The 25,852-nt window shown below is 41.0% G+C and overlaps 4 protein-coding genes across 16 annotated transcripts; 1 reads left to right on the top strand and 3 right to left on the bottom strand.

The window, feature by feature from the left end:
- Positions 1–42: 42 nt before the first annotated feature.
- On the bottom strand, positions 43–5,916 carry LOC101158081 (arf-GAP with dual PH domain-containing protein 2). 7 transcript variants are annotated; one of them, XM_023955486.2, is made up of 12 exons: positions 5,823–5,916; positions 4,408–4,691; positions 3,895–4,025; positions 3,605–3,696; positions 3,360–3,448; positions 3,160–3,272; positions 2,906–3,052; positions 2,685–2,768; positions 1,009–1,071; positions 856–933; positions 501–729; positions 43–421 (listed from the first exon to the last, which is right to left on the bottom strand). In XM_023955486.2, the coding sequence occupies exons 1-12, from the start codon at positions 5,897–5,899 to the stop codon at positions 393–395; spliced, it is 1,416 nt and encodes a 471-aa protein (XP_023811254.2). In that variant the 5' UTR covers positions 5,900–5,916; the 3' UTR covers positions 43–392. The 7 variants fall into 7 exon arrangements, 3 of the variants coding, with proteins under 3 accessions (XP_023811254.2, XP_078802359.1, XP_078802369.1); XR_002873377.2 differs by having other exon boundaries at positions 281–421; positions 2,660–2,768; XM_078946233.1 differs by lacking the exon at positions 1,009–1,071 and having other exon boundaries at positions 161–421.
- Positions 5,917–5,937: 21 nt separating this feature from the next.
- tefm (transcription elongation factor, mitochondrial) lies at positions 5,938–9,155 on the top strand. The gene is made up of 5 exons (XM_004065682.5): positions 5,938–6,079; positions 6,359–6,831; positions 7,622–7,771; positions 7,872–8,050; positions 8,280–9,155. Exons 1-5 carry the CDS (start codon positions 6,037–6,039, stop codon positions 8,536–8,538), a joined length of 1,104 nt encoding a protein of 367 aa, XP_004065730.1. The 5' UTR covers positions 5,938–6,036; the 3' UTR covers positions 8,539–9,155.
- Positions 9,156–9,202: 47 nt separating this feature from the next.
- Positions 9,203–15,364, bottom strand: atad5b (ATPase family AAA domain containing 5b). Of its 4 annotated transcripts, none has more exons than XM_011474006.4 (14): positions 14,631–15,364; positions 14,314–14,571; positions 14,136–14,232; positions 13,976–14,049; positions 13,512–13,660; positions 12,375–12,522; positions 12,017–12,285; positions 11,848–11,941; positions 11,713–11,777; positions 11,448–11,643; positions 11,276–11,373; positions 10,539–11,209; positions 10,099–10,239; positions 9,203–9,418 (listed from the first exon to the last, which is right to left on the bottom strand). In XM_011474006.4, exons 1-14 carry the CDS (start codon positions 15,109–15,111, stop codon positions 9,280–9,282), a joined length of 2,880 nt encoding a protein of 959 aa, XP_011472308.1. In that variant the 5' UTR covers positions 15,112–15,364; the 3' UTR covers positions 9,203–9,279. The 4 variants fall into 4 exon arrangements, with proteins under 4 accessions (XP_011472308.1, XP_078802329.1, XP_011472301.1 ...); XM_078946203.1 differs by having other exon boundaries at positions 11,309–11,373; XM_011473999.4 differs by having other exon boundaries at positions 14,314–14,574; positions 14,631–15,363.
- Positions 15,365–16,601: 1,237 nt separating this feature from the next.
- On the bottom strand, positions 16,602–25,613 carry suz12b (SUZ12 polycomb repressive complex 2 subunit b). 4 transcript variants are annotated; one of them, XM_004065795.5, is made up of 17 exons: positions 25,392–25,613; positions 25,025–25,169; positions 24,532–24,578; positions 24,379–24,443; positions 24,197–24,265; positions 24,065–24,114; positions 22,110–22,195; positions 21,788–22,019; positions 21,586–21,691; positions 21,402–21,507; positions 21,141–21,318; positions 20,372–20,460; positions 19,984–20,127; positions 19,535–19,692; positions 19,214–19,412; positions 18,444–18,523; positions 16,602–18,238 (listed from the first exon to the last, which is right to left on the bottom strand). In XM_004065795.5, exons 1-17 carry the CDS (start codon positions 25,404–25,406, stop codon positions 17,941–17,943), a joined length of 2,067 nt encoding a protein of 688 aa, XP_004065843.1. In that variant the 5' UTR covers positions 25,407–25,613; the 3' UTR covers positions 16,602–17,940. The 4 variants fall into 4 exon arrangements, with proteins under 4 accessions (XP_004065843.1, XP_011472323.1, XP_011472328.1 ...); XM_011474021.4 differs by having other exon boundaries at positions 21,402–21,504; XM_011474026.4 differs by having other exon boundaries at positions 21,821–22,019.
- Between the last annotated feature and the right edge of the window lie 239 nt (positions 25,614–25,852).

Below are 25,852 nucleotides of genomic sequence, written 5' to 3'. Positions count from 1 at the left end.
TGAATAAAAATAGATCTATATTAAATTATTTTCAGGTAATTTGTTAGTTTCTTTATTAGGTATAAGTTCTTATAAAGTAACAGATACTAAAGCAATAAAGTGTGAAAGTACATTGTCTTGTGAAAATGTGCAAACTATAATAACCCAAAAACACAAATAATGAAAATTAATAATCAATTTTAAATGTAAAATTAAATAAATAAATGTCACTTTATACATAATGTTTTTGCACAGCAAGGCTTTTAAGAGTTGTCCTCCTGACACCGATAAAGCATTAGTAGTATCAATGTGGGATATTCTGCCTGCAGATGTGCAAAGATCCTGCTAAGAAGGAGCCTTCTTTGTAACGTCTGCCGTGTCTTGTTGAGTACAGCATGGTCATAACATCCCAGTTATTTTCCTCGCCTTAAATTGGCTTCATCTATGAAAAAAAGAGTGAGAAGTGAAGGCTTGCATGTGGACAAAGTGGTAGAATGTGATTTGGCAGAGCAGCAGCGTACTGGCATAGTCCTCTGGAGTCATGGGTTGACTGATGATCTTTCTAAAAGCCTCTATCCACTCCTTCTGCTCAGATTCCTGCTCACACATGAAGACATACTCCCTATCAGGAGTCTTCAGAAAGATCCCCCAGCGCCACCGGCCTCCTCTTTTGGACTGACCGCTGCACGCTGACACAGAGTATCCATGGCTCTCTGAGCCGATGAAGGCAAAGCCCTTCTCTGTGGCATCCTGACAAGCAGAAGAGCAGAAGTGTGACTTTGAGTTCACGCCCCACCGTACAGGATTTCTGACAAACGGCACTGGTTTCTTTGTGAAGCGTCAAATAAGGTTTTCCCTTTGTTCCCCTTTCATTACCAGTGGAGATTTCAAATACAGAAGTTTTCTGTTCGTCAAGTTCAGAGTGAACCATCTCTTCTTGAAAGACTCCCGTGTCTAAAAACACACAAAAATCCAACAAAGTTAGGTGATGTTTGAAGGTAAATGATTGATTCATAGGACTGAACGTACTGTTGGGCCCGTCTTCTCCATGTAGCCCTCCTTCAGACTTTTTGACGTTAACTGAGGCACCAACTGTGTGGAGAAACTCCGTTTATAAAGCCACGGAATGCATTTTAACATTGTTTGACATTGATTTTTAAATAAAACAGTTGATGCAATAATTGTCCTTATCTAAACATTATTCAAAAATCTAACAAATTCTGCCCATTTCATTTTCTTTCTGTATGTTGACTAACCGGTCTTTAAAATATTTTACACTAAAACATACTTTTAAGTGATAGAACAGGCAAATATTTGTTATTAATTTAAACTAAAATGTGAGAGAACTTTGTTTCATTTAACTGAGTGTACAACCACTTGTAAAAAAACATTAAAGTAATTGTGTTGTAAAGTCTTCTCAATAAAGTTTATTCTGAAAGTTTTATCAGTATTCCACGAACACGACTAGTTACCATGGGGGGTAGAGCCTTCAGCAGCACTGCCCCACAACTCTGGAACTCCCTCCCCTCTGATCTACAAAATATGGACTCACTCACTCAGTTTTCCAAACACCTCAAAACTCACCTTTTCCGTCATGCTTTTAGCTCACAATATTTAAATTGCTGTTTTTAACTGTTAACTTATTTTGTGTTCTGGAATTTTACTGTTGTATGTTTATGTTTTTACCCACTTCGCACTGTGAGGCGACATTGAGTGCCCAGAAAGGCGCCACATAAATAAAATGTATTATTATTATTATTATTATTATTATTATTATTATTTATTTGGACTTTTTTTTTTTATAATTGTAGATGTATACATGTCATTTGGGTTCGAATAACTAAATGAATGAAATTAAGCTTTGGACATCTGTTTTTTTCCCCCTTCATTATTGCTTCCATTTATCCTTGTTTTCAGCCGTAAGGTGTTTATTCTCTTTATTTATTTTTAGTTTTTGGGGAAAATTGAATTCTGAATTTTCACTGATTGACTCTGTTTGCATTTGCATTTATTTTGCATTTGATCTACTGGAGTGTTTTGGTTCATAACTGCAATCCTAAACACAGGCCTTGCACAAAACCTTATTAACAGAGAGGTGTCCACCCCTCCCAGGCATTTAGTGATGACGCTCAAAGCTCAAATCACTACCAGACCACCGCCATGCCCAACAGTATCAGTGTTGGTGCAGAAATGCTCTATGGTTCTATTTAATTGGAAGATGCAGACTTTGGCCAGACATTGCTATGTTGTCATCTGTCCAGACGACTCATCTCAAAACTCTAGTAAAGTGACATTTTCTTCCTATGACAGGACACACTTTAACACCCCGATGAGCACACAACGTCACAAAATAACCCTTCAGATATTTTATCGGATTTGATTTTGTTACTTATGTTTATACATTTCTTTCCTCTTATTGCTTGCAGTGGAATTATTGAGAATTTAGAATAGCAAAGAACAGAATGATTTTTTTTTAACTGGTTTGTATCTGAGTATAAAAGTAATTGGGCTAAAATTTGTTCAAAGTCCCTACACAATTTTTTAAAAACAACAAATTAAAGTACTTTAGCCTCAGGATACTTTGTCTTACTGTTCTTCTTTTTAAATTCCACACTTAATTTCTTTTTTCAGTATCTTTCCATGCTAAGTAGCTTTGATCACTTTCAAAGGCATTGAATACTTTTCTTTTTTGAAGTTGGTCTCACATCGCTGTTTCGAAGTGTCTGGTGTTTCCTCAGGAGGTAGGCCAAGCGCGTCGCCCGAATAGCATTAAAGAAAGTAACAACTGTCTGCAAAGGATTAGATAAAGACGAGAAAAAAAACACAATCAAACCTGGCAGGAGTCTACAAGAAAGACTGAACAGTAGTTGAAACAGGACCAACACTGATTTGGTTTCCCTGGATCTTCTGTGACGGACGGCCTCACCTGCCCATCATCGTGATAAACAAAGAGATTCCTCGTGTGGTCATCCTCCGAGTAGGAAATCTGCAGACCGTGAGGGTGTCCGATCTTCTCTGGCTGGAAATCTGCGTTCAGATCCTTCATGCTGATGACGGCTTTGGGAACCTTGGACTTTGTTTTAATGAGAAAACTGAGTGTCATTGCAGAAGGAAAAAAAAAAGCAAAAACCTCAGAGGATTGTGCACCATGCTGACAAAAGGGTGCCGCAGCAAACTCACATCTTCTTTGATGAAGTACTTAAGGGTGAAATCTCGCTGAGACAGCAGAAAGTTCCTTTTGAGGAACTGCTTGTTGACTCTGCCTTTCTTCCACATAGGGGATTCAAACTGTTCTGGGATCCAAACATTGAACATATTGAATTGAAGAACAGGGACAAGTGCATCTTCCTTGAGCTTTACTTGATAATAAAAACAGTCACCAGAAGTGTAAATTTGCAGAAACCTGTTGTTTTCTCCGGTGAATTCCCTTCTTTCATACTTCGCACGGATCCATTGATCCTTCAGAACACTGAAACACAAAATGTAAGAAGAGAAGAGGTTTTGACACGCATTGTTTTCCCCCACTCAGCCTGTTGTACTTCGGTGTGCCGCCTGTCCAGCGTGACCTCTGCTCCGCGTTTCTCTCGTTTTTCTCTGCGCGGTGAGCGTGGTGAGAGGCACTCACATGCAGTCGTTTTGTCGCGGCTTGTAAAAAAAAGTTGGGACACACTTCTCAAAAATGGCTTTGGCTTCGGAATTGCCTCTCTTTTGCATGAACTGAAACCAAAGAATATGAAGTTTAGAAACCTCAAAAGAGAAACTTTCTTATTTGGTGATAGAGTCCTGTGTCATCTAAACAAATGAGGTGTAGAAGTCATGTTCACCCTGTTTCTTCATTCCTGACTTTGAGATTAAATTATGTCGATAAACATGTCTACATTTGTTTGAAAATTTAAGAAAATGTTACTGAAATACCTCCACCAGAGAGCTGTCCCAGTAATCCAGCCGTATGGATTTGACTTTGCTGACAGAGGGTAAATTTCGGTGCATGCCAGAACAGTTCAGGCACACAAAGACGCCCAGAGTGTACGATGCCCAGTCCGGCTCTGTGAACAAACACGATCACAACGTTCATCAAAAGAAAAAAACAAGGAAAAAACAGAGTTTTTTGTCTTTGAATTGGCTTTGTCTCATCTTTTCATGATGTCACAGTGACTAAACGTTCAAATTAAACGGGAACAATGAAGCCACGCTTTAACTAAATGGCAGTTTTTCCTTCCCCCTAGGCATGACAGTAAAACAACATCAAAGTCGGCCCGTTCTCCTGTTACATAGCACTTTACTTCTCTAGTTTACAAATTCTACATTCGTAAAACATTCAATTTAGTGCAAAACATTCCCCTCTGAAGCAACCCCCCCCCCCAATGTTAGACATTAAATGATCAAAATGAAATCCTTTTTTTAATGACTTTGCCTGAGTTGACTCACCAGGAGCTGAACAGTCGGCACACACGTTGTTCCCCGGCCGTTGTACAAGTTCCAGAAGGATTTTGTTATTTCTTGCCAGATTGGCCATAGATGAAAAACTGTTCGGCCCCTTCTGTGGGGTTGACGGGTCAAATCCAAGAAAAACAACTACTAGGTTCCAGCTCCATGTTGATGTGAGCTCTTCTGCAGCGCAGCAACAGTTAAAAACACTATTTCTCGTCACTGACTCAGTGTTTCCTCTTATCAGAGCAGCATCATATGGTTTATTGTTCTGCTCACAAACACTGAGGGACAGAAATAAAGCAGAAAGGAAGTGAAATAGGCGTAACTTCGACACATGGTGACTAGGTTACTGTTCCAGTGAAAAAGGGTCAAAGCTGCTTTAAAAATACAGCTATGAATAAAACCACTGGCTGGAGAATCGGGTTTGATTGATGGGTTTGGTTTAAGTAAGGCAAAAGACATTGATGTGCATATATTTTAATCTAAATGTATAACTTAAACCATTAAATTCCTTTTTTAAAGGAGCTAAAAGACTTTGTACTGAAGTTAATCACTCCTCAATGTTTTGTTCCAAGTGGAAAATATTTTTTTAATGTTTCATGAGGGTTTAGAAGATTAAACCTTTTTTTTCTTGCTTTTTCCTGTCACCATTTTTTTTTTTTAATTTAATTTTTTCTTTTCTTCTAGTACATGACCCTTGAAGGACTCAAGCAAAGAAAAGAAACAAGGGGGGGGAAATAATTATCATCTGTAGGAGCTTGCAATTTACAAGAATGGAACTGAAAATGTGTAATAATGCAAACGTGATTCAAAAAGATAAACATCTTTTACAAAACATTTAGAACTCCTTACTTCGTTTTTAGCCTAGAAGTTTTAGGAAAATCCAACATCTTTTATTCTTTAAAAGCAAAATATAGAGAAACCAGGATGCTCAAACCGTTTGAATACTTTGGAAAAATACTGATTTTGAAAAGAGCATTGAAAGAAATAGCAATAATTTAATTTAACCAAAGTGTATCAAATAAATAAGAAACAGCTGAACACTGCTAAAAATGAAATAAATAAAAAAGATTACAAATACAAAAAGGCTTTTCTTGGCTCTTTTATAGAAATAAGCAAATAGGTTACAGTAATAATTGTTGAATTAATAACACTTAAAAGAATAAAATAAAAATAAAACAGAAAACTTAACTGATTTTGACAGCAGATTTTAGGGGAAATTAAAACAAAGTGAACATATGTTACAGATATTTACATTTAAAATATACACAAACAAAGTAAGTCTTTTCCCCCAATAATCTCAATTGTTTGTCTAATGTTGTGCTCAATATTTGCACTTAAGTTAGCATGTTAGTTATTTTTAATTGGTTGATTTGCGATATTAACAAAGAGGAAGTTAAATAATTTGTTACCTGTTCACACCAACACGGCATTTCTCATTTAAAAAAATACATAAAAAAAATAAAAAGACAAAAAGGAAAAAACTCATTTCGGAACCAAGTCTACCGTGTTTGTTGTGTTTCACCGGTCACTATAAACAGACGGACCCGTTCAGTTTGAGGGCGAATAAGTAGCACATTTTAAACGTTTTAGCGCTAAAATAATCAATGCATTGACTTAAACGTGATGTGGGTCATTGAACGATTTTTATCCTCTGTTATCCAAAGAGGTAAGGTAACGCTTCAGAAGTTTGTTTTAATTTATCCGTAAATAAATGTCGATAGCTAGTGTGGCTAAGGCTAAGCAGGCAAATAACAAACTTTAGCTAAATTTAAGAGTAAAAGTAATCATTTTAAATTCTTTTTTTCTGTTGTTTCTAATCTTGTCCTCTTTATTTAAAAAAATACAACCATTGTGTATGCTTTTTTTTATACATATCGCGCCTTTTCTGGAAAAAAAATCCATATAATCATGTTTCCCATTTGTGTCCTGTCCCTATAATATGCAGGACAGTCCGGGTTGCTCCGCCGCTCTCTGCGCGGCTCCCTGCCCGAGCTGGAGCTTCGGTACCTCCAGTGCACATGCTGTTGGAGGAGCCGGATTCCCGTGGCAGGGTTCGAGACCCTGAACGCGTCGCTGTCCTCGGAGCCCTGCAAGGACGACGGCAGCAGCAGACCTCTGGACGCCTGCTACACCTCAGAGCAACGGGCCGCGATCCTGCAGCTGCTGAACAACGGCAGCCCGGCGGAGCTGGCCTCCATCAAACTGCTGCGAGGACGCAAGTCCATCAACATTGTGGAGCACAGAAGCAAAAACGGACCCTTTAAATCCCTGGAGAGCGTGGTAGACGTGCCTCTGCTGAAGCACAAAAGCGCCGTGGTAGTCTTTAACTCCATCCTGAACCCGGTGAAAAAGGAGAGGAAAGTGAGGATCCAGCTGGCTAGGTTCATCAAACCTGAGGTGGACCGGTCCTGGTTGGAGGTGAGCTCTGGTTACGCTGTCCCACAGCAGATGTTCCAGTGTTTGTCTCCTTCCTGTCCTCTCAGACCCAAACGCTCAGAACTTTACAAAGTCTGATCCGTTCTTCCTTTAGTTTTCCCTCTCCACAATGCTTGATCATCGGAATCAGGGCTCACACATAAAAATGGACGCAATCATAAAAGCACCATTGAAATCCAGTTCAGACTATTTCAAGTTATTGGAATAATCTAAAACTTCCCTAAAATCCTAATTTAGCTTGGATTGATAGTGAAAGCCTTTGAGACGACCTCTTTTCTAGGGGTGTAACGATTCATTTGAACCATTCGATTCATATCATATGTGGTTGCTGGTAGTTGAAGTTGCTTTATTTTGAAGTATGAACGTATGGTCACATGCTTTTACTAAATTTAAAGGGTTTCCACACATTAGACTGATGGTTTGATCACGGGTGTCGTCCGCCGTGCTGCTCGTTTTTACGTCACGGGAAAATAAACCCACCGTGTCTCAGTCCAAATGTGGACGGGTGTCCCCTGCCTTCACCCATGAGTGACCGGATAGGCTCCAGCAGCGCCGTGACCCCGAAAAGGGACAAAACTGATTTAGAGAATGAATGAACGCACGAATAGAATTCATTTATTTCAATTTGAAACAATTTTATACTGATTGTAGTCAATTTGATGAATACGTTTCCTCAAACAGATCGATCTGTTTAGATCGTAGGAATATTGATCAAGTTGATTCATCGTTTCCTTATCCTTTCTAAACTAACAACTGTTTTTGGTTCACACAGGAGGCCAGTTCTCTTGTCTCAATAGTCTGTGGGACTAATAAAATCGCCTGGGCTCATGTGGACAGACAGATGATGGTGCTGGACTGGCAACAGCAGGAATGTCCAAACTTCCTAAAGGGAACATACATGGCATCTGCTTATTTGAACGACGTAAGAATAGTTTACGGAGTCTCTCTGTTGTTGTTTTTGTTTTAATGGCACGGTTGTTGGGAGGCTGAAAACGTGTCCGATTGTTCCGTTCTGCTGGCAGGTGTCGGCCGTCGTGTCCCTCCTCCCGCCGGCAAGTTTTTACCTAATCGAGAAGTCGTCCATCTCGGTTCAGAACACGGCGCTGTTTCCTGTCATGGCTCACATGAGGACAGTGGAAGCCATGCTTTTTGCCCTGCTGGAGCCCAGAATCACCCCTCCTGAACCAAACATCCCCCCCAGGTTCGAAGAGATATCCCGTAAATGCAAAAAAAAAACCCAACAACTTTTCTTCATGAAGCTTCTGTTTTTATACAGTTGTTGTGCCTCTATACCTTTTTTTCTCATAACAGTTTTCAGTGTAACAACCCGTTTGCCAATCATCCAAACATATATGGCAAAAATGAGCCAAATGTGCACACATGTACTACTTTTTTAAAATTCTATTTGGGTCCTAACCCTTTGCCCACAGGGTCCTCAACATGATGAGGACGGCTGTGGGGCGGCACTTTGGGCTGATGGTGGGCGAGTCCCGGACCAGCGGGGCTCAGATAGTCCGTCAGATGATGACGGAGTCTGTGACGGAGAAGCTCCCCAGGGTAAACTTTCCCCAGGAGCTGCTGGTCAAGTACAGGAACTACTTCCAGATGGGCAGTCGGAGAGGAGGGGATGAGCTGTGCGACGCGCTGCTTCAGGCGGTGGCGTTCTACGAGCTTCTCTGTGAAAGTTAGCGAAAGTCCCACCTATAGCGACACAAACTGCTCCTTTATGGGCTCTCCTGTAGCGTTTTTTAGGGTTTAATGTGTCTAAATGACTTAATTTCTGTCACTTTACTTGATGCAGTGACTGTGTCATTACTCCTGCTGTGATTAAAAACCCTTTGGGAGGATTTTGACCTGCTATGTTGCACAAATGTCACCAGAAGAAAACTCTGTGTCCAACCAACGATGAAAAGAAACCCAAAGACGAGGTAACAATTCACCCGTTTCATAAGATGGAACCAGCTCTACACCACAGAGACTGACGCCTTCATGCCATTCTTATGTTTCTTCCTGTACAGGAACTAAAATAAAATGCAACAAAATAGTTTTATATTCTTTAAAAAACAAAGAAAATCGAACACTAGATTAGTTTAGAAAATGTAAATGTATTAAGAAAGGAGCAGAAAAGGCCCAAAATGTACTTTTTTGTGTATGTGGGCACACAACTCTCATTTCAGGAGATTTAAATCTTTTTTTTTTCTTTTCTTTGTTACATTTTAGGCACAAATATTTTTATGGATTTCAGATGCGTTGACTTAACTGTTTCAAACCTGCTGTTCATATGCCTGAATAAATGAGTTATTTAAGCCGTGTTTTCCTTACAACTTTCTTTATGACTAAAAGCAAGACAACCTTTAATTTGCCTTTTGTTCCATTAAAATCTACTTTATTTACAGTTCAGAATTAGACCTTATTAACAAAAATACAATTTCACATCAGCTGGTGTAAAGCAGGCGGACAGGAGTTCATCAGACTGGAAGATGTTCGGTTCAGAGGTTTTTCCAAACTTCTCCAGATGAAGTCTTTAGCCAGAAGCTGCACGGTGGACTTGGAGAGGTCCAGCATGAAGCTGCTCACCGTCATGTGGGAGAGAAATGATCCGAATTAAAGCCAGAAGCATAAATTTTTGACACACATTTTCAAACCTGTAGGAAACTTCCTCACATATTTGATGTTAAAGACCCACTCTGAGGTGTTTTTAATGCTTTGTGCCATTTATCTTATAATGGAGGACATATTTTAAGAAAAGTAAGCTAAAAACTAAAAATTTCTTAATATTCAGGAGCATCTGCAAAAAGTTATAGTAGAAGAGACCCTGGGCGGGTCTCAAACTCCCTGCTCCATCTAATCCTGATGCGTCCACTTGCAAACGGATCCGTGTACGTCTTTGTTTTCCTCGTCTGGGCTAATGTCTGACTCAAACCTGACTCCATTATCGCTCACCGTGTTTTTGGCACCGCTAATGTTAGGTTGTGGATGTGAGGGGTTGTAAGCTAGCAGGAAAGGAGGTAAACTGAGGGATGATGGGATGTGTGGGCAGGCTTACTCTGCACAACTCAGAGGTGAATTTCTAATGAACCGCTGCTGTTCTGCAGAAACTATGTCCTCGAAAACGACACAGGTTTTTGGATTTTGGCTAAAAACAGCACAATCCTAATTAAAAGACCACTGGGAACACTTTAAAAAAAATAGAATAAAAGATGATTTAACCGTTTAAACAACAAACAAAAAAAAAACCTTTCGACTCACCTGGCTTGTTCTTTCCGTTTGTGACAAATGAAGCGCAGGACCGGCAGGTACTCGGCGCAGACCGCGCGCCTGTTCCCCAGCAGGCCGAAGGTCCTGCTGCTCAGCACCTTCCTGCTCAGCTTCAGCCTCCTTTGGGCCAAACTGATGAGATGAAGACGAGGCGGAGATTAACCGGCTACCGTGTGCGACGAAGGATTTGCAAATGTTTTTTATTGAAAAGAAAAAAGGTTCAGTCTTTCTGGAAATTGAGAACATTTTCACTTCTACTTTTTCATCAAACCTGCCATCGTTTACAAAATCTAAATATAAAAAAAGGAAATGGGAACTGAAAGGAAACAACCTTGGGGAGGAAGTTGGATGTTTATCCCTGTTTTGGAGTTTTCAAAGACAGATCTGAATAATTCTTTGCCTCAGATGTTATGATGAAAAGTGAAACTGACCTCGGGGCACAAAGAGGTTGAGAGGTGAGGATGAGTGTCTGTGTTTTAGGAAGCGTGGTTGTCCCCGAACGCTCGCTCTCCCATTCTTCAGTGTGAGGTAGAATCCACGCCTCGGTCACGCTCCTGCTGCAGATGCCAAAGCCCAGCCCTTCAGCAGCAGCCCTGATGTCCAGGAGCCCCTCTTCGCCGTCACCCAGACGCTCCTCCTCGCCCGTCTCGTCCAAAGAGCCGTCTGCTAACGCTGCTCCCGTCCAGACGAACGCTGTGGAACGGGAAGAGCCTGAAACAGGCCGTCCCGCGTCTGGAAATGTGGAGTCCAGATATGACATGAGGTCAAAGAAGTCTGCGAGGGCGGCTGTGGAGTCAGCGGCTTTTTCCTCCCGATTTCCATTCAAACCCGAGTCTCTTGGCATCCATGATTTAATCAAACGGGGGTTTGTCGCTGCTGCGCTGCCCCTCCGCCGGCTCAGCCGGGAGGCGGATGTTCTGCAGGTGATGTTCCGTTTCTGCTGCCGAAGATCAGCGTGGAGACAGGAGCCCGTCTCCTCATCCGGACCGAGGACCGAGGCTCCAGAGGACAGGAGCAGCTCCAGGTTGGAGTAAAGAAGAGGCACGCCTCCTCTCCAGCTCTCAGCCAGGAGGTTCAGGAACACCTTTGTGTCCGGTTCAGACTAAAGAAGCAAAATCAAACAGGCGATGAGTGTGGGAGACAGATTAGTGAGCCATGAGCCACTAACCTTCAGAACGTCCAGAAGACGACTCAGACTCACAGACTGGAGGCCCAACATCGAGGCAGAGCAGCTGGTTTCACATGGAGGAAGCTCTGATCTGCATTCTTATGGGGTTTCAATCATAAAAATGCAAATCATAAAGATAGTCCTCTTTTTATATCAAATGTTTTTAACCTACTCTTTGGAGGGAGCAGCTGTTTAGTAAGCCCGCCGGTTTGGGCTCCGCCTCCTCCACTGCGGAGCCAGAGCTGCAGCTGCAGCAGGCAGCGCCTCACATCAGCACCCGTGAGCGCCGCGAGGTTTCTGGCATCGCCTGAATCCAGCCGCCTGTTCTCGGCCAGACTCACCAGCTGCAGGTAGCTGCCGACACTCCCCTTCAAAGGGAGGGGAAACGACGTTTGCAGAGCTCGCCGCTTGTGCACAAAAAAAAACAGTCAACTCACTTCTGATGGGGCTTTGAAGACGATTTCCTCCAAGCTGCTGTCAAACCTGTCCTTGAATAAAGGATCTACCAAAACATGAGTCTGCTGTTAGGAGATGTCAGGAGCTCCAGGTGAGGCGGCGAGGGCCGGCTTTACCGTTTGTGGTCAGAACTACGGGCCTCTTTGTGGTTTTCGTGAATGCTTTGATGGCTCCAAGGAAGCCGACGTCGTCCTCAAAGATGACGTCCACCTGCGGGAGCAGAAGAACCATAAAGACGGTGAAGGCAGAGGTCAGGTGACTGCGTGCAGAGCGGCGGCCCGTTACCTCTTCAAACAGAATCAGGGAGGTGGCCGCGCTTTTGCTCCGCGGCTCTGATTGGTCACGGCCGGCAAACGAGTGGCACAGGAGCTTCCGGTCTGGACTTCCAGACGGTGGCGTGCCGCCAAGGCGCGAGCCGTCAGCTTCACGCTTTACTTTGAAGAAGTGAGCCAGAGTGAGGGCGTCTGCTGGCGCTTTGTGGCGGCGGGAGCTCAGCTTCCTTCTTGCTGCTTTCTTTGAAGCCGAAGTGACGTTTTTGGGAAGGGAAGTTTTTCCTGTTTTCAAAGAAAGCTCATTAATTCCACTACGTGCAAAAAGCTCGTAATGAATGAATAAAAGAAGGTCTGAACATGATCCAACGTGCCCGCCTCAGATCTCTGAATGCTGCTGAAGACGACCGGTTTGAGCCGGTCTGCTCCCGAAATCTCCACCAGATGAGACTGAGTCGCCTCCTTCAGCTGGGACAGGAGGAGGCGGCCGCTGCGCTGGGAGGAGCAGTTCACCTCAAACACCTTTGAGTTTTTCCAATAAAGAAAAGAAAATAACTGTTATTTGGAGGAACTGAAAGAAAGAACATGAGCAGCAATAGAAAAATTATGAAAAATTCTGATTGTCTATTTTTATCTTTTATTATCTTTATTGTATGATTGTGTAGACCGGGCTTTAGCATAAACATTTAAAATAGCTTTTTGTTTAATCTCTCTAAATAAGAGAAAATATCAATAACAATGTATCTATTAACCATAAATATTGAAATTAACTTGAGTAAAAAAAAAAAGAGAAACTTTAAACAAACAAAATTTATAAAATGGGCATCAAGAAAGAAAATCTAACAAGTTAATAAAACACAAAAGACAAAATATAAAAACAATAGAAGTGTCAACAAATTTAGTATTTTATCATTCAATTCAAAATATTTAAGTCTCATTTTTCCGCCTTTTCCTTTACTGCTTTTAGTCTATTTTTACTTATGTTCGCTTTTTGGGCTGTAAAAAGTCAAAATATAGAAATTGTTGTTATAGACTCACAAAAAAGAAGAAATGTTTTTAAGCTATTTAAGTAAAAATTAAATAGAGAAAGAAGAAAGTTTGTGAAAGAAATAAAAGCAACAATGAAGGAAAAAATATCTGAAAAACAGAATAAAAATGAACGTAAATACTTACATATTTTATACATATATATTCACATTGATATTGTCATAAATGGGTCATTTTAATTTAGTCTAAATGAAGACTTACTTCAAGATTGTAGTAAAAAAAATAATTTACAGGACAACTTAAAGTATAGCATCTTTCCTTCCTAAAACCTAGTTTTACAGCCAAGTTTGACACATTTTTTGCTTTTATCTGTATTCTTATGTTATTATGGCACCTATTTATACTATATTACTCTCAACTGTTTGAACCTTTTTCTTTGTTGTTTTTTAAGTTTTGAGCTTCCTATGTTTGAGTGTGATGGCGCCATGTCAATGACCTGGAACTGAAAGTTGTGGAAGTGGCACCTTGAAGCCCAGCTCCTGGGAGCAGGCGTACACCGAGGCCGTCTTCCCGACACCCGGGGGTCCACTGATCAGCACCGTGTTCCACAGGAACTCCTCGTCTGGGTCCTCTGAGGCGGATTCCCCCTGGAAATCTCCACAGTCCCATGAATCTACAAAGACAGATGTGCAACTTTAAAAATAATGACAATACTAGAATTCTCCTCCCACACTAAAGACTCTTTAAAGCCCAGACTTTCATTGAATCACAGTTTGATATGTGGATAACAGGAGGGACAGTTTAAAATTGTGCATGTTACACCTTTGGACCGAATCGGGTGGAAGGTGAATGGTAGTGGATAATCACATCACAAGACTAACATGCAACATTTTAAGCTGCAACAGTAAAGACACTCAAATCCCGAAGCTTGACTGATGCCACAGGTTCAATGATAATTAGGAAAATGAGCCGACTGATGGAAATTCACCGTCATCTCGTCGTCTTTCTTCCATCTTTCTCCTCTCATCCTGATTGGCTCGTAGCTTCCATTTTTTCAACCAACTACAAAGTAAAAGCCTCAAATTAAAAGAAGGTTTCTCTCCTCTTGAATAGCTTTATAACCACGATGTTAAGGTGAAGTCTAGAACCTGTGCAGTTTAGCTACAGAGGCGGCATTTCCAATGACTTCACTTGAATGTTGAGGACTGTACTTGTCTGTCCAGAGAGTGTCCTCCACGCAGGAACCTGGACAACAGAAGACAGAGATTTGACCGAGGGTAAAATTCATTCAAAGTGGGTTAGGGGTCATAATGGGACACGCCTCACCTCCTTGGTGAAGCTCTGGTCCAGAGTGACACTGATGGTGGACTGCAGGCCTGCCACGTTGCTGCTTCAGCCTGCGAGTGCGGCTCAGGCTCAGCTTACTGCCTCTGGGCTTCTTCTGAGCGGAGAAGCTGTGGAGATCCGGATCCATGGCGGCCTCTGCAGAGACGCAGCACCTGGGGCGCTTCATCAACCTCCCAGACCCTTCGATTTCTTCCTTCCTCTTCTTTTTTGAGGGTGGAGATTTGTGCGAAGCGTGACCTGCTTCAGAAAATCATTTCAGACCATAATTTAAATAAATATATAGAAATGAAGCTCACCTTTACTCTTTTGCAGTCCATCACGGGCTTTCTTCTGCAAAGCACTGAAAACAGTGTGGACAGGAAATGATGGGTTTGAGGTCTGGATTTCGTCCAGACTGCCTTGCAGTTCTGAGTCTGGCAGCTGCTCTCCACAGGTGGACAAGCCCCGCCCATCCTTCCCAGTCAGGTGAGGGGAAACCGCCAGTGGATCATTTTTTTTCTGATTAGAAAACGCTGCTGCCCGCGCGCCCTCAGCGGTCTGATACGGCTGTCTCTCTGAACTAAGGTTACTTTTGTTGTTCTGTAAAGTCCGCACGAAGATTGGGAAGATTTTTCTTGGCGTCTTCCCCTCACTGGAGGAAAGTGTTCGATCCGTTTTCTGCGGCGTTATTTCTTCGTCTGAGCAGCTCGACTCTGATGATGGGATCAATATCGGCGGTTCCGCGATGTCTTTGCAAGAAAGTCGAGAGCTTTTAAACAGTTTGAACCCGTCCGTCATTCTCAAACTCTACAAACTCACGTCACATCCTCACTGTATTTTGTGTTTGGCGCTCGACAGAAAAGCAACAACGTCATACTGTGCGACGCCGGCTTAAACCCAAATACTTTCCATCATGTGACGACGTAAACGTATATTACCGTAAATAAAACTTAAACGTAGACAGATGCGAGTGTAAACATATACAACACCCCAAAAAAGGAAAGATTTGAGGACGCCATTATTAACTACTTAAAAAAAAAAAAAACTCCTTGATGACGCAATAAGACTGCGCCATGATATAATTCAGCCAAAGATCGTATGTGGAGAAAGATGGTCAATATATCAAACATTTAAAAAAATACTTTTTGACGGGTTATATTATTATTAAATTAAATTATTCGATTCGAAGGAATCGAATTTATACTTTAATTTATACATGTTTTCAGCAAACGGAAAACACTTTTTGAAATGTTTTTAAAAAAAGTTAATGTTAAATAAAATTAGTTTTAAATTGTCTAGATTAATAACAGTTTATTAATTAAGAACCTATAAAGCTCTCTGCAAATGTTAAAACTCAACAATAACCCAATAGTTTCGTTCATTCATTCATCTTCTAAGCCGTTGTGTCCCTTTCGGAGTCACGGGGCTGCTGGAGCCTATCCTGGCCACTTGTGAGTGAAGGCGGGGGACATCTTGGACAGATAGCCAGTCTGTCGCAGAGCCACAATCACAGACCCATGCACACCTAGCCTAGGGACAATTTAGAGGAACCTATGAAGCAAGTTTTTGGAGGATGGGAGGATCTTTGGAGGATGGGAGGAAGCCGGAGTCCCCGGAGAAAACCAACGCATGCACAGGGAGAACATACAAACTCCACACAGAAAGGTCCCCCGTTGGTGGTCTGGTTCAGGACCCCCAGCTGGGACTTGAACCAGGACACTTCTTGCTCTGAGGCCAGAGCGCCAACCATTGCACCACCGTGCATCGTTTTGTTTTTAAAAACAAGTTTTTTTATGAACCTTTCCCGTTCACTGCTTGCCGACCGTAGTCAGCAGCACAGGGGCGCCGCTTCAGGGACGAGCAGCTCGCCTGGTTCTGACCCGTTCCTAGTTCAGGCCTGCTCCCAAAAATACAACAGCTGGTCCATGGACGCCGTGGAGAGGTTCTGCTGTCTTTCTCCTGCTCTCTCGCACATCCCGATGGTGTTAAAGACGCCACGACAATCTTGGAACACAATACTTATTTTACTGAACCACAGAGAGCTGCGTGCGGCTCCGAAGCCCCAGGTTGCCAATGCCTGGTCCAACCCGATTGTGGATTCAACTCAAAATCTTCCAGTTTCAGGACGGACAGGACGCCACCAGGTCGCTACACGTCTTTCCTACTCAATGTGATGTAAAACCTAAAGAAAATCATGACTCATCAAAAGGAAATAAATGATTAAATGTCTGTTTCTGTGCAGAAATGCCATCTCCTCTGAGGTGAGACTAAGACAGAAGCATCAGTAATAAGGGCAAACGTATTTTATTTAAATATAAAATACCCTTTAGCCAGAGTGTTCAATTCACAAGTTATGACAAAAATGCTGAAGATGTCACTCTTGGCTGACAGTGAGAAGAAAAGAAAAAAATATCTTGGTAATTTTGGTTGTCCACAAATGAAATCTTCAACAACAAACATCGTTAATCACCAATTTATATGTGCACAACAAAAACAACTACAGTTTAATATGAACAAACAAACTTGTTATGGAATGGAAAAGGAAATACTCAAACTAAGAGATGGGTGAAAGTATTTGACTTTGGCTTAAACTGCACCTAAAAACAAAAACGAACAGAAACAGAGACGTTGCATTTGGACGAGCCAAGCACTGAACCACCTATTGCTTTAAGGGAAGATTTCTAGATTTAGAGGAGCTAAAGGTTTTATGTAATTACACGTTCACACATTTCTGTCAGCTAATGATTCACCTGTGATTTAAAAAAAAAAAAGACGTGAAAGGAAAAGTAAATACCTTTTGTGACCATATGAAGAACTAGCATACATCTCTTTAGGGTCAATCGTTGCTCTGCACGATGCAGAGTAGAATGTGTTGTTGGTTGCCAAAAAAAGGAAAAACTCCCCCAAACTTGATTTATTTAGATTTGAGTGGCTTGCAGTTGCAGGAATTCTAATCTGAATGAAAGGTTTTGCCCAGAATCCACTCTAAATGATAAGAAGGCTCATAATTAACTGATTCCTCTTGAGTCCTAAAGGAAATTCACTTTAGGCAGGATTAGACGTTCCTGTAAAGTACCTTCGTATTTTTTACACCAAAGAGACAAAAGTTGTTGCTCTGATGTAAAAAAAATATTCTCAATGTTTGCTCAAGATTTATTTAGTTATTCTTTTTTAACGGTAGTTTCAAAATACGGAGGGCAAGTGCCAAAATGACGAGCTAAAAAGATGCGCTTGCAACAATGCATGTGTGCACAAATAATCAACAGTGACAATGTTTGGAGTACAGTTTGAACTGCAGTCTTTACACGGATGTACATTATTCCAGCATACCGAAGGCAGCCGTCACTGATTCAGAGAACCAACTGGAGGCTTCAGTGGCTCCAGCAAAATGCACATGATGTAGGACCCACCTGCATCTCTCAGTCCTCATATCCTGATTGGAGAAGCTGTGGGCCAGTTACTCTAAAATAGTTCATATTTGGTTCAGTTTTTGAGTTTCAGAAACGTGTTTACCTTGAACACTGGTTTGCATCAGGTCCAACTCTTTCCCCGTCAACAGAAGGCTGCTAAATGTTTGTTACATTTGAAGTCAAACAGACGCTAATCACTCCATCCTGGTAGCTTTCATCAGTCTGTCAGCACACTTTTTGTCCTCTTTCCTTGTGTCCCCCCGCTGGAAGGGGCAGCACTGCCGTTGCAAGCCAGCGCCTGCTCCCTCAGCGCCTCCCCGTCCGGCAGCTCGTCCTGGATCTGCTGCAGGCGCGCCATCGCTCGGTCGATGGTGGCGGTGCTCACCAAGTTGAAGTCGTGCATGCTCACTAGGTGCAGGAGGAAATTGCGGCAGAGGTTGCGGCGGATGATGTGAGCGCCGCGATTTTCCACGAAGAGCATGATCGCCTGGTTCATCTGGTTGTCGGCTATAAAGCTAAAGAGAGACCAAAGCAGAGAAAGTTAGAACATCTAAAATGTAAAGCTTCTTGAGGCTGGAGTTAGAAACGAATGATTAAAACAACAAAACGTCGATATAAACTACTTGAAACCACACACTTGGTGTCCCACCTGCTAGAAAACAACAATCCTAAAAAACAAACCAGAAGGTCTGTTCCTTCATCACTTTTTTTGAAACGTACCCATGCTTCATCACATGGAGGTTCCACAGCTTCATCACCTCCTTTTCTCCTTCATTGACATCCGTAAACTCATCAAGTTGCTGCAAAACAAGAAAACATAAATAAATGTAAATGTTATTTAAAAAAGATGGGGATTCTGTTTTCACGACAACAGTTTTTTTTTAATTTAAAAGAGCCAATCTGATGAAAATTGTGTTTTTCACATGTTCTTGTAGTATTTTCCTGATGGAGAATATGTATAAAGAAAAGTAAGCTGGAAATTGCATTTCTGCGTATTTCTTTATTCAAATTGTCATGAATCAGGACCAGCTGAAAAAAAGATTGTATTATGTAGAAAAATATGGTGGGTGGCTTTTTTTAAATTTGGCTAAAAATGGCACAATTCTAGTTAAACAACCATTGGGAATGCTTTAACAATAGATCAAAAGATGATTGGAGTGGGACTTTAACCAAACTAGCTTGCATTATGGACATGCTGATAATAATCTGATGAATTTCATTTAGTCTTTTTAAATACCTAGTATACTTTTTTTCCTGATCTGGATATAGAAATTTCCATGCTGTGATTCTGATTATGTTTCCGTGTTCTGAGCAGCTTTGAGAGAATGAAAGCTGACCAAAATGATGTTTTTCTTTTGTCGGGGTAACCAGATAAGTACGTCATGTCAAACTTTGTTCAGAGGCATATTCTTCTTTACTGTATGTTCATTCAGAAATCCCCAGATTTTCTTTCTCCAGTTTCCAGAATCGCATATTTCGCCGGTTCTCACCATGGAGGTCTTTTCTCGGAGCCACTCTGGATCTCTCTCGTCCTCGCTGTCCACCTCCATCTCTTGGGGCCGCAGAGGCATGCAGCTGTCGCTGTGGAAGTACAGCCGGTTGTGTCCACTTACATAAGTCCTCTGCTGCTCCAACTCTCCATCCTCAGACTCCAAGAACTCTGACAGACTTGGTTTGGTCCTCTTGGGTCTTTAAAAAAAAAAAAGAAAAAAGCAAAGACAACTCATTGGTACAAAGCAAGAATGATGTAAAAACACACATGTGCTCCAATCTTTTCTTTTGACTGCATAACAGGGGCATGTGCCGATTACCTGGAAACCAGAATATGAGTGACAGCAGTTCTCTTCACCGGGCCGTTGCGGCTGAAAGCAAAGCCTGGCTGACTGTGAATGTCCTGAGGGTTGCCAACATACGAGCCATCGTAGCACTCGTTGATGGACACGTCTATCCGTGCACCTTTGGGGTGAGGCTGCAGGAAAAAGAATCAGCATTTGATATTAAAGGAAGAGTGCAGAGGAAATCCCAGGAATATGCAGGAGGAGATTCATGCAAACACCAACAAGCTGTACTGCAGTTTAGGGTAAAATGGTTTTAAGAAAACGTCTTTCTCTAAAAAATTGTTTTTGTGGTTTTTTTTGAAACAACCGTTTCAGTTTTCACACATTTTCTGGTCAGAACAAACTTTCCGTGGCACTATTTTTTAAAAGAGAGCATTTGTTCCCTTCAAATAAGCTCCGACACAAACTGAGTGTACTCTTACCACGTAGTTAAAGATGAAGCGGGAGTGGGAGAGCTTCAGGTGTTTGATCAGGCTGTAGAGTTTGCTGCAGTTCAGAGTGCACCAGGGACAGTGCAGGTCATCTCTCGCCTCGGTCTGCTGCCGCGTGTTGTTGTTGTACAGGAACTGAACGACAACGGAGCCCACAATTACTACAAAGTCAGTCAAATCCAAGTACAGCAGAAGCAAGGAGTCATCAATAACTTTTGAAGTCTAACCTTACAGCAACTAAATTACTAAAAACAGAAATTAAAGTTACGAAAGACCCATAAAAACCTCAATTTAGTCTTTAAATAAAAACTTATAATAGTGATGATGTGATGGTTAGCGTTCGTTTTGACACTTGCCGTCGACGGTGTTGTAGATGTACCTGATAAAATATCCGGATCTTCTGGCGGGGCTCGCATGGCACCAGCTCTTTCTTCATCTGAATGTCTGCGCTGACCGACTCCTTCAAGGCTGACGGGAACATTTCACAAATGTCAAAACGTTAGGAGATCAAATAGAAAATGAGAAAAGGTCACTTTTTCATGAAGAGTTAACTGAGGTTTTTGCCTAAGGCTTCTTTGTAGACTCATGAGATTTTAAGCAACAATGAAGGAACTAAAGTCCAGAATGTGATCAAAAGAAATCCTGTACGTTATAGATCTTTTGTCATGGCTTTGTCTGAACACAACAGCTTGTGCAGTGACAACACGAGAACAACATTTCAAACTTTCCTCATTTAAAATTTGCTTTTTACAGCGCATTGTGTCCTGCAACCATGTCAATCAATCTCCTCCATCCCGTATCTCCAGAAGATTACGTGTTTAGCTCGCCAAGTTTACATACATCTTCCTTTGAGAGCAGATCTTTGTTTTCTTTCTTAAAAACTGGACTTATTATTCTACGAAAGTTTGAACTTTAAGAGTCTAAACGAGAGAAAAGTGTGAAAATGTTCATATATAACGTGTGCAGTGAGGCCTTTCACCGCCTTAAAACATCTATGATCATTGTAAAAACTAAAGTTGTCTGTTTTCACAAATTGGTGTCATTTTTAGAACATAATACCTGCAACAAATCCTCATTGTTGTATCATCCGGATAGAAAGATTTCACATCACAGCCTATTTTTGTGTTTAGCTCCGGTTTTGAACGTACCCATGAGGGCGGCTCGGTGGTGGCTGGTCCTTGTCTCCATGGGGCTGGTGCTGCCTGAGTTGCGAGTGGCGAGCGGCTTGGCCACAGGAGCGGTGGACTTTCCACTGGAATCGGAAGTCCAACGCAGCGTGAACTGTAATGTGGGTCCCTGAGAAAAAGTCTCAAACGGTGGTACTCTCTGAAATGACAAAAATGGAAAAAGTTACTTCCCATGGAAAGCAGCTCAAGTCATTCATAATGTCAACGTCTGATGTGGCTCACCTTCCCATCAAGAATGGTTTCCCACGTGGCTCTCTTCTTGCTCACAGGACTGTCCTCCATGCCTTGCATTGAAACCTCATACTCGCCGTCAAGAAGCTGCAGTCTTCTAGAAACAATGAGCAAAGCCCTTAAAGGGGTGCTGGGAGGAGCCAGAGAAGGACTAAACAACGCCACAGATCCTCACCTGTTCTTATCAAAGACAGTCATCTGTGCTACATACGTCTCCATCGTTTCTCCTTCCTCCCTATGAGACGAACTTCTCTTCTTTCTACTGGGAGTCTCTGTAATATCTAAACACAACAACAAACAATCAATGTTTTCCATTCAGCAGACGAGCAAATTGCTTCTTTTGGACAGTGTAAGAGCATTTCTAAATATGAGGGTACCAATATTCTCATTAGTTTCTCCATAAACCAGACCGTTGGCTTCTCGTTTCCCTGTGCGCGACACCCTGAAGAGGAGCGAATAGGACTTCACCGTGTGGCTGTTGCTGGGCTCAAACTCATTGCTGGGGACCAATAAGGAAGGGCAGGAGCCAGGCTTGGTTTGGTTACTGTCAGGATTCAAAGGCACCTGCTTTTTACCTGTAGGCACTTGCTTTATAGGACAGCTGACATCCTGAAACATAGAAAACCCCGTTTAGAGATTCCAGCAAAAACAAATGACCTGCAGCTGAAGAGTGACCGGTGGAAGGATGTGGCGCTTTACCTTGCGTTTTTTATGGCAGACTTTGACAAGTAGCACCTCTAAAGACACAGAAGTTTGTTCATTTTCTGAATTCTGGGATGGCTTTTCTGAAGAACCAGAAGAAGAGTTTGTTATCAAGACTTGTGTCAGTGAAATACATGAAAAAAATGAAAAGTTTCATTGGGTGATTAAAACCTGAATTACTTTTATTTGTTACAAACATTTGACAGTAAAACTTCACTTTTAACACAAACGCGTAGACGACAATCAAAGCAGCCAACTGAATGGTGAATATTTCTGAATGATTCAAAACTTTAGAAAAAACAGATATTATATTGTATACATCCATAGTTACATCAATAAAAGCAAAACGTTTCATTTTCAGTGTGTTCAAACAAAACTTTCCATTTACCATTTACTTCTAATATGGTCCGATATGCTTCCATATCCTGTTTTAGCCCTTAGTAGTCTCTGACCTGAGCGTTGGCCAATCATATCAGCTGTTCACAATGATGTAGGAATTACACCGAACCCCCCCCCCCGTTAGAATAGTTTTCATCCACAATTTTATGTGAACGTTTCAAAAAAGTTATTAGCTTTAAAATTATTGGTTTAAAACAAAAATAAATTGAGTTCAAAATGCTTGGATAATTGCATATAGTTTAGTGGAGCTTCTCCTGGTTTTTACGGAGATTTTTCCACTTTGTTTGACCTTTATTTGTAAAATGTTAAGATTTTTATTTTTTCTCTAGACGTTTGATCTTTGCTATAAGACATTTTAAAAAAAAAGTTTGATCACATTTTTGTGATTTTTGCTGTAGAAAATTATGTATTTTCCGGAGCGTAAGTTACGTTTTTTTCATTGTTTTGAGTCTTTAAATTGTGGGAGTGGTCCCATGGAAGAGAATCTTATCGTTCTCCTCCTGAACATTATGATGTCTTTGTAGTTTGCATTAATACATTATTATTATTGTTTTTACCCCCCCCCCCATCTTCCTGGACTAATGCAGGACAGAAATTCATCAAACTGGGTCAGAGAGACACAAAAAACACCTAAAGACGCCGTCATTCAGACGCAGCTCCTGCAGTGTAGAAGGTAACGATCGCCGTAGGAAAAAAAAAAGGTTGAATGATCTCATGAACCCAGACATGGAGATGTGATTATCTCGTCAATCATGATGCTTTTGTAGAACTTTTTAAAATAAATAAACTTCATGTCTCAACATCCTCCATATCGTCTGTGTATTATAAACAAGATATACAGTCAAAGCCTCTATGAAGTGATGAGGATAAAATCTCAGATAGTAGTTTCTCTGCACAAAATGATTTAGTTTATGAACACATTTTTGGTCAAGCAATGAGCATTAAACGCGAATTTGACATGTGAATCTCGATGGTTGTGAACGCAACATTACACTGGACTTGGCGAATTTGTAAATGTTGGACTTTTCTCTTAAAATTGCGCCTTATAGTCCAGAAAATACAGGAAATTTTATGGACAGTTTCAGGTTCATTCTAGAATTATTGTGTAATATAAAGAAATATATCTGAAAAAAAATAAGCTGGGGTTGTACAAGATCAAAGGGTATCAAGAGAGCATCAACAAAAACAAAACAAAAAAAAACAGTTTTAAACATAACTTGTAAAATTGTAAATGCAGTAAAGAAATAATGTTCAAAAGGCCCCAGACTACTAAGGGTTTTAGATCTTCCATGTGTTATACGGCCCTAAAGTAACTACTGCTACTAAGTTCTGGCTCCATATTTTCAGCACTATGTTGGTGTGTCAACAACACTGATGTTGATTAACATTAAAAAAAACCCTTCACTCTCATCTAAGTTTAAAAACAGCAACACACAAAATATCCCCATCGGTTCTGTCAGTTACAATGTTCATTAGTGAAACAGAGTTTAAATATCGGACACATTTAAAAGTAAACATAACCCAGAACAAAATACAAAGCCCCAAACACTCACCATCCTTATGGAAGAACCCAGTAAAAGTTAGCTGCAGGTGTGAAGACAAACTAACAAAGCAAAGGCAGAAACAAACAGGCAAATGTTTAGAATTTTGCATTAAAAAGTCCAACATCTTTGGTGATTTGTTACCTTGGCGAATCCTGCTCCACTTTCATCCTCTCAACAGTCTGCAGCATATCATCCACTTTGAATGTTTTCCTAGGAAAATAGGACAATCCAAATTGAATGAGTCCTGCTTTAATATTAAGATTGCTGCTGCCAAATAACAAGACTTTCTTCTCATTCCAGTTCGAAATAACTAGTCTGCATACCTGCGGGTGTTTGTTCGGCCATTCCTGTGAGACATAAAAGTAAGCGTTCTGTGCAAAAATATAGGCTATAAGGTGGAGAGAGAAAAGGGAAAACAGTCAAAAATCGAACCATCAAAAAAAACAAAAAAAAAAACAACAGTTTTGTTGACTTACTGCAATCAAGTTCCTTGTGCGGAGAAATCTGTAAATCTGAGTTGGTTCTAAGAGAAAAACAAATTTAATTTGTTTTAGGCATTGACACAACTTTATTTAGAGCTTAAAAAGTTACATAAACTTTAAAAACTGCTTATGATGAGCTTCATAGTGATGGAGTACCATGAAAAAAATTGCATCTAATACTTTGAACACATGTATGTAAAAAAAAACAAAAAGATTTCTTGAAAGAAATTAGGACAAACCAAAACACAACTATGTATTATAATAAACATTTTTTTTAACAAATAGATCTGAATTTCTATTGCTTTATAACAATTATTTATGCTTAACCATACCAATCATTACCTATTTAGCCAACATGTCAACATAAATAAAAATATACAATACATTCATAGATAATGTAACATGAAGTTAAGGTATTTCAAGCTGATTTAAAGCTAACTGCGCTGGATAAAGTTGAACCAAAATGGGGGAAATGTCACATTCTCACTTTCAAAAGCCTGTAGGAAGAGCTCGTGGTCGGCCTGAATTTGCTCCATCTTCGGCTTCTTCAGGGAGCTCATCATTGTTGATGAGGCCGGGTACACCGCTCCGTTAGCTTTGCAGCTCGTCCCACTCATGATATAATCCGAGTTCTGTGTGTTTAAACCATACAACGTGTTTATTGTAGAAAGCCCATGAAATACACAAATCGTTAAAGTAGTGAGGCGTTGCTGTTAAACACATCCTCCTCGCATTAGCAAGTAAGCTACTGGCTAAGCTAACCGGAATGCTAATGTGTTGGCTTTAATAATAGGTTTCATTTAATAGTCAAACTGTCCCAAAACCTGTCTCTCATATTAAAAAAGACAACCCACCCTGGCTGATGGCATAAATAGTTTGCCTCGTTGCTCTAGAACAAGCCCGGGGAGGCTCAACAGAAGAAACCCATGAAGGAGGCGACGACTCGATAGCTAGTTAGCTTGCGGGGCTAGCATAGTTTACTTCTAAATAAGGGTTTGCTCTAGCAATCGACGTCACCCCCGCATTAAGCTATCACAAATATATTTTTAGTACGTCGACAACAAGTATTTTTCTTTTAAATCAAATTATTGATTAAAATAATATTAAGTTATCCTCGGGGTTTCGCCGATTTAGTTTCCTCCAATTTGTACTGAACAACAGAGCACCAGCAAGCTGTCAGCCAATAGCAGACGTCCTGAGATTATTCGGCAATATGATTGGCTGACAGGCTCAGGAAATCACGTAATGCCCGCTTCTACTTTCAGCGATTTTGCGGGAAATCAAGTGGATCTGCGTTTTTTATAAGCAACCCAGG

Source organism: Oryzias latipes, chromosome 1 (assembly GCF_053564925.1).
Source record: "Oryzias latipes strain Hd-rR chromosome 1, Olatipes_Hd-rR_3.1".
NCBI classification, from domain to species: Eukaryota; Metazoa; Chordata; class Actinopteri; order Beloniformes; family Adrianichthyidae; genus Oryzias; species Oryzias latipes.
This window is presented reverse-complemented; position numbering and strand designations above follow the sequence as displayed.

Coding starts and splice junctions, on each gene's coding strand:
- LOC101158081 (XM_023955486.2), bottom strand. CDS start 5,899: ATGAGTTTTTTCCTTTTTGTCTTTTTATTTTTTTTATGTATTTTTTTA. Junction 3,449..3,604: donor CCGCGACAAAACGACTGCAT/GTGAGTGCCTCT, acceptor TTTGTGTTTCAG/TGTTCTGAAGGATCAATGGA. Junction 934..1,008: donor TGGAGAAGACGGGCCCAACA/GTACGTTCAGTC, acceptor GTGTGTTTTTAG/ACACGGGAGTCTTTCAAGAA.
- tefm (XM_004065682.5), top strand. CDS start 6,037: ATGTGGGTCATTGAACGATTTTTATCCTCTGTTATCCAAAGAG. Junction 6,832..7,621: donor TGGACCGGTCCTGGTTGGAG/GTGAGCTCTGGT, acceptor TGGTTCACACAG/GAGGCCAGTTCTCTTGTCTC. Junction 8,051..8,279: donor GAACCAAACATCCCCCCCAG/GTTCGAAGAGAT, acceptor CTTTGCCCACAG/GGTCCTCAACATGATGAGGA.
- atad5b (XM_011473999.4), bottom strand. CDS start 15,111: ATGACGGACGGGTTCAAACTGTTTAAAAGCTCTCGACTTTCTTGCAAA. Junction 11,942..12,016: donor CCCTGATTCTGTTTGAAGAG/GTAACGGGCCGC, acceptor CTGCTCCCGCAG/GTGGACGTCATCTTTGAGGA. Junction 9,419..10,098: donor AAACGGAAAGAACAAGCCAG/GTGAGTCGAAAG, acceptor GACGGTGAGCAG/CTTCATGCTGGACCTCTCCA.
- suz12b (XM_004065795.5), bottom strand. Junction 24,115..24,196: donor GTGGAGCAGGATTCGCCAAG/GTAACAAATCAC, acceptor TTGCTTTGTTAG/TTTGTCTTCACACCTGCAGC. Junction 21,508..21,585: donor ACTGTCTTTGATAAGAACAG/GTGAGGATCTGT, acceptor CATTGTTTCTAG/AAGACTGCAGCTTCTTGACG.